The 10,192-nt window shown below is 44.9% G+C and overlaps 1 protein-coding gene across 1 annotated transcript; it reads right to left on the bottom strand.

Moving 5' to 3' along the window:
* Positions 1-484: 484 nt before the first annotated feature.
* Positions 485-7,883, bottom strand: LOC142150420 (uncharacterized). Its single transcript, XM_075205613.1, has 4 exons — positions 7,721-7,883; positions 4,850-4,995; positions 4,204-4,312; positions 485-1,850 (listed from the first exon to the last, which is right to left on the bottom strand). The coding sequence occupies exons 1-4, from the start codon at positions 7,881-7,883 to the stop codon at positions 526-528; spliced, it is 1,743 nt and encodes a 580-aa protein (XP_075061714.1). The 3' UTR covers positions 485-525.
* Positions 7,884-10,192: the final 2,309 nt, after the last annotated feature.

The following is a 10,192-nucleotide window of genomic DNA, read 5'->3' as shown; positions in this document are numbered from 1 at the left end:
GCCAGGATCACGTTACTTAGGACAATGTGATCTTACTGTAGAGAATGACTTATATATAATGACATAAGTAAACTGCAGTAAGTTCCACACATGAGCGATTTTTTACAGTCTTTTATTGGTTACACACATTCCACCTATGTATGTGAATGACAATTAAATTTGAAAATGTTAATATACTGTGTGACTGACACTTTGAATTGCCCTCCATAACTAAATATACTTTTAACTATACATTCTGTAAATGTATTCATGCCTGTTTCTTTTAATTTACATTACTAAATTCAATGACTTTAAAGATATTTAGGGCTAGATTTACTAAGCTGCAGGTTTGAAAAAGTGGGGAAGTTGCCTATAGCAACCAATCAGATTCTAGCTGTCATTTTGTAGAAGGTACTAAATAAATGAAAGCTAGAATCTGATTGGTTGCTATAGGCAACAACCCCACTTTTTCAAACCCGCAGCTTAGTAAATCTAGCCCTTAGTGTGTTTTTGCAAACCTGCATCATTTCTATCAGCTCATCAAAATCACATTTCACTTTTATGACTTCTCAGATGTCTAACAAGACGTGATTTATATGTAAAACATTTCCCACACTCTGCACATGAAAATGGTTTTTCACCTGTGTGAAATCTCTGATGAGTAGTACATTGTGATTTATTTGAAAAACATTTCCCACACTCTGCACATGAAAATGGTTTCTCAACATTGTGAGTGCTTTCATGTCTAACAAGTTGTGATTTGAGTGTAAAACGTTTCCCACACTCTGCACATGAAAACTGTTTCTCACCTGTGTGATTTCTCTGATGTGTAACAAGAGATAATTTATGTGTAAAACATTTCCCACACTCTGCACATGGAAACAGTTTCTCACCTGTATGAATTCTATGATGTGTAAGAAGAGAATATTTCTTTGAAAAACATTGCCCACACTCTGAACATGAAAATGGTTTCTTACCAGTGTGAGTGCTCTGATGTGTAATAAGATGTGATTTGCATGTAAAACATTTCCAGCACTCTGGACATGAAAATGGTTTCTCACCTGAGTGATTTCTCTGATGTATAACAAGAGATGATTTATGTGTAAAACATTTCCCACACTCTGGACATGGAAATGGTTTCTCACCTGTGTGATTTCTATTATGTCTCACAAGATGTGATTTGTAGAAAAAACATTTCCCACATTCTGTACATGAAAATGGTTTCTCACCAGTGTGAGTGCTCTGATGTCTAAGAAGATTTGATTTGAATCTAAAATATTTCTCACACTCTGCACATGAAAATGGTTTCTCACCTGTGTGAATTCTATGATGAATAGTAAGTTGTGATTTATTTGAAAAACATTTCCCACATTCTGTACATGAAAATGGTTTCTCACCAGTGTGAGTGCTCTGATGTCTAAGAAGATTTGATTTGCATCTAAAATATTTCTCACACTCTGAACATGCAAATTGTTTCTCACCTGTGTGAATTTTCTGATGAATATTAAGTTGCGTTTTATTTAAAAAACATTTTTCACACTCGGAACATGAAAAGGTTTTATCTCCTGTTTGAGTTGTCTGAGGTCTAACACAGTTTGCCTGATGTATACAAAATGTACCACATTCAGAAGAGGAGCATATTTTATCACCTATATGAGCTGTACTATGTGCAGCAATATCAGAGTTATCTGGAGAGCATATGTCATTAGTAGGTGGATCAGATGATATATCCGCATAGAAAAGTACTGGATGTATATTTTGATTAATGCAGTTTTCTCCTGGAGAATCTTGTATGATGTGATCTTCTGTTTTGAAATCTGGAGACAAAATGAGATGTCCCTCCGAGGTACTCCTGCTTCTCCATCCATCTGCTGGAAAAATATGTATAGAGATGGATATCTTGTCTTTACACAAGGAACACATCATATTCTCCAGAATGTTCATACTATTAGTCAGTTCAAGATATTCAGTTGTTTAATTTAAATTTGCAAGCACAAGAATACTTCATTATGATTATAAATGTACTAAAACAACATATAGGAGTCTTTTTTGAACAGATAAAACATTGGCTTACAAGATAACACAACCCTATTACTATGCACATTGCATAGACCCAGCCAAAGGAACATGCAGACTTCTTATTTTGCTTTAGTATTGCTCAGTGTTAGTATGTGCACACTGAGGATCAGACATTCAGGTTGTCAGTACCAGCAGTCTTAGACATCACTGGCAGCCTCCAACACTCAGCAGACCACTGATTGCTGGGATTCCAAATTAGAATCCTTAACAGAACCCGGCTGGGCTCAGCCTCAGGCTAGAGATGACATAACTCCTCTCTCAGGTGTTACCACTAACCTCTATTACTGTATATTGTCAGTGTTAAACAGAAATGTGCTTTTTAAGTGGCTATATACCATCAATATATAGTATTGTTTCTAATTGAATGATGTAACCATTGCTGGCTATGCTGAGCTAAGCAAATAATACATTTTTATTATTACCTTATATAGTCACGGTCAAGGCGGACATCTGTAATATAACTTCTATATAAACATGAGTTAAACAAAGAAAGAGCAGCCTCACACTGGAATAACAAGAAAATAAACTGATGTACAGAAGTCTTCTCTAAAGAAATCAGGTGTCCAAAATGAAATGAGACAACGGGTCTCTCTGACTGATCACTGTTTGTAGTTAAGTATAATCTATTTAATCACTTAATGGTTGTTTGTATTTATTGTTAGTAACTTCCTTATCACTTAATAAATTACTGGTATTACTTGTATATATATATATATATATATATATATATGGGAACACTGATGTCACATGCGGGGAATCACCAATCAACCAGTGAACATGTTCTGTGCACTACTCAAGTGCCTGAGTATCAATTGTGTCCCACATTGATGATCCGCTCCATGACTATACTAGGAAGTATAGCATCCCTTTGTGCTTCTTCAACTCCTTTGTCTAGTCTCCCTGAGAGCAGCACACCCATACCCACATCTGTGGTGTTTTCTGCAAATTCCTCATACCAGCTAGGTGCTCCCGTGCTTTCATGGAGGGAACCAAATATACTGGGTCATGACCTGGTTCCTCACTGAGCAAAGTCCATATCTTCTTGACGGGAACCCCTGGTGGGTGTGGTAGACTCTGAACCAGTATATTTGGTTGCGTCAATCCCACCTGCTAGTCACTATGATTTGTGTGTGTCTACTCCACTACCACTACACTTGTTGTCTATCTCTGTTCTACCAGGTCACAGCGATACACTCAGTTGTATCCAATTGTTTATTACACACTGTGCGCTGCTCAAACAGTGCCAACACATCCGTGTAATGTATTGCACACTACGTGTTGTTCAACCAGTGCCAGCACCTCTGTGTACCTCACTACAAGCTACACACTGCTCAACATGTGATAACACCTCCGTGTACCTTATTATACACTACACGCTATTCAACAAGTGCCAACATATCCGTGTAACTTATTACACGCTGCCTGCCTTTGAAACAGTATTAACACATCCGTGTACCCCAGAACACACTAAGCGTTGCTCAGGCACTGCTTAAAAACACTTTGTACTCCACTGCACGTTACCAAACCCTCACACTTTGTGTATACATCTGTGCTCTCAGCATTTTGCCTACAGTGTGAAGCACCTCAGTGTATCCCGGGGGGACAACCTCTCTTTGTATCTCATTCATACATCTTCTGGTGTGCTCCCCCTTGGGTTAAAAAATCCCAAGTTCTCACGCATGTATGATTTCACAGAGGAGGTCATATATAATGTCACATGTGGCAGTGCATAGGGAGGATTATGGGTAAAGTCAAACGATGTCTCACTGATCCATAATTGAATCACTAAGGTGATGTCACTTGTACAGATGTAAGAAAGTTAGTGATGAGACTGGTCAGATCCCTTGGCTGGTAGCACACAATGATATGATGTGAGGAGGAGACTGGTCAGATCCCTTGGCTGGTAGCACACAATGATATGATGTGAGGAGGAGACTGGTCAGATGTCTGGGCTGGTAGCACACAATGATATGATGTGAGGAGGAGACTGGTCAGATGTCTGGGCTGGTAGCACACAATAATATGATGTGAGGAGGAGAACATGAGTCTAACAGTCTCTGATGGCTTCTAACTCCCCATCTGAGCAGATCCTCTTTCTTTGTAGTGACTGAAGGAGAATGTGTGATTCTTTTGTTTATTACGCACCAGTGCTGATATCTGTAGGGATTTCCTCCTCCTTACACTGCTGATCACCCATCACACACTTCTCTTCTTCCTCTATATCTTCCATCTTAATATCAGTCAGGTCATCACCCTATAGAACCCACAAAACAATAAAATAACACTTCCATAATGTCTGATTTCATTTACTGAGATTAAACAGAATAATAGCAATAAGTATAATATAGTGGGCAGCAAAGTGGCCTAGTGGTTAGCAATTCTGCCTTACAGCACTGGGGTCATGAGTTTGATTCCCAACCATGGTCTTATCATTTTAAACCTCTTTTTATGGGCTTTCTCCTCTATATAATAATAACATAATATAATATGTATATAATACACAGTGTGTGCTGGGAGCTGTCTTATTCCTCCTCATATATCACTGTACAGACCCCTCTCCTCTATATAATAATAACATAACATAATATGGATATAATTCACAGTGTGTGCTGGGAGCTGTCTTATTCCTCCTCATATATCACTGTACAGACCCCTCTCCTCTATATAATAATAACATAATATAATATGGATATAATACACAGTGTGTGCTGGGAGCTGTCTTATTCCTCCTCATATATCACTGTACAGACCCCTCTCCTCTATATAATAATAACATAATATAATACATTACCTGCGAATAGTTAACGTTTTCCCCAACATAATATGGCGTCTGGAGACTCTGGCCACGCCTTTTCCGCATCTGCTGTAACCAGAGGATGTGATGTAAAACGATCCTGGTGTCTGAGAGACTATAACAAAATGGCCGCCGCACATCGGCTGTAAGGACAATAGCAGCAGTCAATTATGTTACTCTAGTGATTACTGTTTTCCCAGTATAGTTTCTGCTGTTTACAAGACGCTGTATGTATTTGCCTACAGAGGTAAAGTACAGCATTTCCCACTAACAGATAATCACTAATATGTACTACAAGAAAATGGCCGCCGCTCTCCTAAACTGAGGACATATAGCGTCATACATGATATAAAATTATTTTCATGTACTGTTTCAATTTGTTATCGGGCATTGAGCTCATAGCTCTGTCATGTACACAGTGTATTCTTCTTCCTATGTAATGTATGTGATGTGAATAATGTTTTTATTTTATATTATAATATATACATGGTATTTCCTACACACCATTATAGATTACATACAACAACATACTCCATATTATATTATATACCATATAATACTCTATTATATATTTTGTACCATTTACTACACCAGTGGTGGCATTCAGCCGGTTCAACAGAACCGATAACTAATTTTAGTCTCTGTTCGGCGATACTTGTAAATATACTTCATACTTGCCAACTCTCCCGGATGTCCGGGAGATTCCCGGACTCCCGGGAGAATATGGCAGCCTCCCGCATCTGCCCACTTCCTAGTGAAGTGGGCAGAATTAGATCCAAAATGCAGCGATTCCCTGAGAATCGCGGCATTTTGCTCTGCCCCTGCTGTAAAATAGTGTGTTTCCTGAGCCCTGCCCCCCGCACGCTCACCTCCCCCCCGAGAGCTCTCGGCTGCCATAAGTTGGCAAGTATGATATACTTATATCCTTGTGTCCCCTTGGTTCTGGGGTCTATTTCAGGGCTTAGCTAGCTGAGAAGAGCCCGTGTCCAACAGTAAAAAGCATTTGACCCTCCCAGGGTTCCAACACCTTCTTATGTCTCTGTTTAGTCAGTTTCAGATAACAGCTTTGATACCGGAGCTGTTTGAGGGGGTTTTACAAACACATGCAAAATAGTTAATGTTGTCATGTGGCTGGGAGGAGGGGAGATACTTTAAACTATGCATGAAATGACTTGGGAATCCCTGTTATTATAGGAGAAGATTCTTCCACAAGCCCCATTCATTTTTTAATTATTTTATTGTATCACTCCCTACCATAAATCATACTTGTCTATTTTCAGGCAGTGCAGTCTGGGAGAGGGGTGTGTCTAGAGGATGGGAGGGGGCGGGGAACGGTCACAAAAATTACGTTTTGGTGCAGGAGGAGCGGTGCAAAAATGACACGATTCACTGCAAATCGCATTATTTTGGCCAGGGAATTGCGGGATGCGGGAGAATTGCCTGCTCTCCCGGGAGTCCTGGAGACCGATCCGGATTTCAAGAGTCTCCTGGACATTCCAGGAGAGTTGGCAAGTATGCCATAAATACTGAGAAATTATTAGATGAATCTCACTCTTTTGGTAAAAAAAAGTACTTCCTGATTGTCACGAGCCGCGGCGGTACTCACAGCCGCCGCGGCTCGCTTCCTCTCTGCCCCAGCGTCCCGGCCGTCACCATGACGACCGGGACGTCACTTCCCTCTCAACGCCGACCGTTGTCAAGACAATGGCCGGACGCCTCACAGTGTAGCGCTGCATCCCGGCTACAGGGGACAGCCGGGCGCATGCGCAAGGTGATTTAATAGCCTGGAAGCTATTTAGCGCTTGATTTGATTAATTAACAGGGCCCTGTGTGTGGCTACAGAGCTAGGCTCTGATTGGTCTAACCATGTATTTAAGGCAGTGAGGTCTGCAGCCTCACTGCCGGTTATAGCTTCTGTGCTCCAGTCTGCTGACCTGCTTGTTCCTGTTCCTGTATCCTGATACTGCTACTGATTTCCCGTGTATGACCCTTGGCTTTGAATTGGACTTCGCTTGTGTTTCCTGTGACTCTGATCTTCGGCCTGTTTACCGTTTCTGCTATCTGCCTGTGACCCCTGACCTCAGCTTGTTTACCGATACTGTTGTCTGCTGCCGGCCCTTGACCTCTGCGTGGACCTCACTCCGCTTGCCTGGGTTCTCCCCAGCCGGTACACACTTCACGACCCTCTGTCAGTCTGTGGCCCAGTCTGTCCCCACCATCAGGGGCTCCAGTGAACACCTGATTGGCAGAGTAGATTCCGGGTTGTGTTGTGCCGGCTGGAGGGGTTCCTAACACTGATGTTACCTTTCAGTCTTTTTCCCTCCAAACATGTCTCCTTATTCTAGAAATTCTCTTATTGTAAAGAATACGGCCATCCTGAACTATTAATATGTTTAATAACTTTACGTTTCAATCATTCCCCTCTGTCCTTTAAGCAGTACAATATTTACCATGCCCTTCACTAGGTTGTAATTTTTTTACCTTTTTGATGATAAGACCTCTAGAACTGTACACTATACTTGCCAACTCTCCCGGAATGTCCGGGAGACTCCCGAAATTCGGGTCAATCTCCCGGGCTCCCGGGAGAGCTGGCAAATCTCCCGCATCCCGCTGCAGCCACCGCTAAATGACACGATTCAGCCAGAATCGGGGCATTTTGGCCCCGCCCCCCGCGACAAAACGTCATTTTCGTCGCGGGGAGCGGGGCTAAAATGACGCGATTTGTCTTGCTCTGCTGGCCCCGACCCCTCCTGCCCTCCAGTCACGCCCATCTCCCGGAATCAGAATACAGAAAGTAGGTAAGTATGCTGTACACCCCTGTCCAGGAGCAGGAACTGCATTTTGTCATGTCCCTCCCTGCTCCCTTACCCACGTAAAAGGACCTATAAGTCATACTTCCATGACATTGGCGAGATATTAGGAAGCAGATGTCTGCAAGAAGCAGCGTATTTGGCAGGAGACGGGAAATGTTCTGATTACGCATGTTATCTTCTAGTTCTGAATCTCTATTTTTACGAATATATGCCCCCATTTCCTCAAAACCACTAATGGATCTTACCATCAGTTCCTCATAAACAAATGTCTATAAAGAAAAATAATATAATAATATTAATAATAATAATAAATAATATAAGGTATAACAATAAAAAAAAAGATTATGCCTATAGCATGTTGGACAGAGACTGTGCAAGAGGAGGTGTGCATTGATGGACAGAGACAGCGCAGGATTAGGACTATGCAAGAGGAGGTGTGCATCGGGGCGAGAGACTGCGCAAGAGGAGGTGTGCATCGGGGGACAGAGACTGTGCAGGTTGAGGTGTGCATCGGGGTACAAAAACTGCAAGAGGACCTGTGCATCGATGGACAGAGACTGCGCAGGAGGAGGTGTGCATCGGGGGACACAAACTGCGCAGGAGGACGTGTACATGGGGGAACAGAGATTGCACAAGCGAAGGTGTGCATTGGAGACAGAAATTGCGCAGGAGGAAGTGTAACTTGGGGGACAGAGATTGCTCAGGAGGAGGTGTGCCTCAGGGGACAGAGACTGCACAGGAGGAGGTGTGCCTCAGGGGAAAGAGACTGCACCGGAAGGATGTGTGCATCGGGGGACAGAGACTGCGCAGCAGGAGATTTGCTTCGTGGGACAGAGACTTCGAAAGAAGAGATGTGCATCGGGGGACAGAGACAGCGCAGGAGGAGGACTGTGCATCGATGGACAGGGACTACACAGGAGGAGGTTTGCTTCTGGGGACAGAAACTGCGCAGCAGTACATATACATCGGGGGACAGAGATTGCACAGGAGGAGGTGTGCATCGGGGGACACAGACTGCGCAAGAGGACAGGTGAAGCAGGGGACAGTGACTGCACAGGAGGAGGTGTGCATCGGGGGATAGTGACTGCACAGGAGGAGATGTGCATATGGGGACAGAGACTGCGCAAGAGGAGGTGTGCATCTGGGGACAGAGACTGCGCAGGAGGAGATGTGCATATGGGGACAGAGACTGCGCAGGAGGAGATGTGCATCGGGGGACAGAGACTGCGCAGGAGGAGATGTGCATATGGGGACAGAGACTGTGCAGGAGGAGATGTGCATCGGGGGACAGAGACTGCGCAGGAGGAGATGTGCATCGGGGGACAGAGACTGCGCAGGAAGAGATGTGCATCGGGGGACAGAGACTGCACAGGAGGAGATGTGTATTGGGTGACAGAGACTGCGCAGGTGGAGGTGTGCATCGGGGGACAGAGACTGCGCAGGAGGAGATGTGCATCGGGGGTCAGAGACTGCGCAGGAAGAGATGTGCATCGGGGGACAGAGACTGCGCAGGAGGAGATGTGTATTGGGTGACAGAGACTGCGCAAGAGGACAGGTGAAGCAGGGGACAGTGACTGCACAGGAGGAGGTGTGCATCGGGGGATAGTGACTGCACAGGAGGAGGTGTGCCTCAGGGGACAGAGACTGTGCAAGAGGAGGTGTGCATCTGGGGACAGAGACTGCGCAGGAGGAGATGTGCATATGGGGACAGAGACTGCGCAGGAGGAGATGTGCATCGGGGGACAGAGACTGCGCAGGAGGAGATGTGCATATGGGGACAGAGACTGTGCAGGAGGAGATGTGCATCGGGGGACAGAGACTGCGCAGGAGGAGATGTGCATCGGGGGACAGAGACTGCGCAGGAAGAGATGTGCATCGGGGGACAGAGACTGCGCAGGAGGAGATGTGTATTGAGTGACAGAGACTGCGCAGGAGGAGGTGTGCTTCAGGGGACAGAGAATGTGCAGGTGGAGGTGTGCATCGGGGGACAGAGACTGGGCAGGAGGAGATGTGCATCGGGGGTCAGAGACTGCACGGAGAACTTGTGCATCGGGGGTCAGAGACTGCGCAAGAGGAGGTGTGCATATGGGGACAGAGACTGCACAGGAGGAGATGTGCATATGGGGACAGAGACTGCGCAGGAGGAGATGTGTATTGGGTGACAGAGACTGCGCAGGAGGAGGTGTGCTTCAGGGGACAGAGAATGTGCAGGTGGAGGTGTGCATCGGGGGACAGAGACTGCGCAGGAGGAGATGTGCATCGGGGGTCAGAGACTGCACGGAGAACTTGTGCATCGGGGGTCAGAGACTGCGCAAGAGGAGGTGTGCATATGGGGACAGAGACTGCACAGGAGGAGATGTGCATATGGGGACAGAGACTGCACAGGAGGAGGTGTGCATCGGGGGACAGAGATTGCGCAGAAGGAGGTGTGCATCTGGGGAGAGAGACTACACAAGAGGAGCTGTACATCGGGGGACAAAAACTGCGCTGGAGGACAGGTTCATCGGGGGACAGAGACTGCCCAGGA

Source organism: Mixophyes fleayi, chromosome 4 (assembly GCF_038048845.1).
Source record: "Mixophyes fleayi isolate aMixFle1 chromosome 4, aMixFle1.hap1, whole genome shotgun sequence".
NCBI lineage: Eukaryota > Metazoa > Chordata > Amphibia > Anura > Limnodynastidae > Mixophyes > Mixophyes fleayi.
This window is presented reverse-complemented; position numbering and strand designations above follow the sequence as displayed.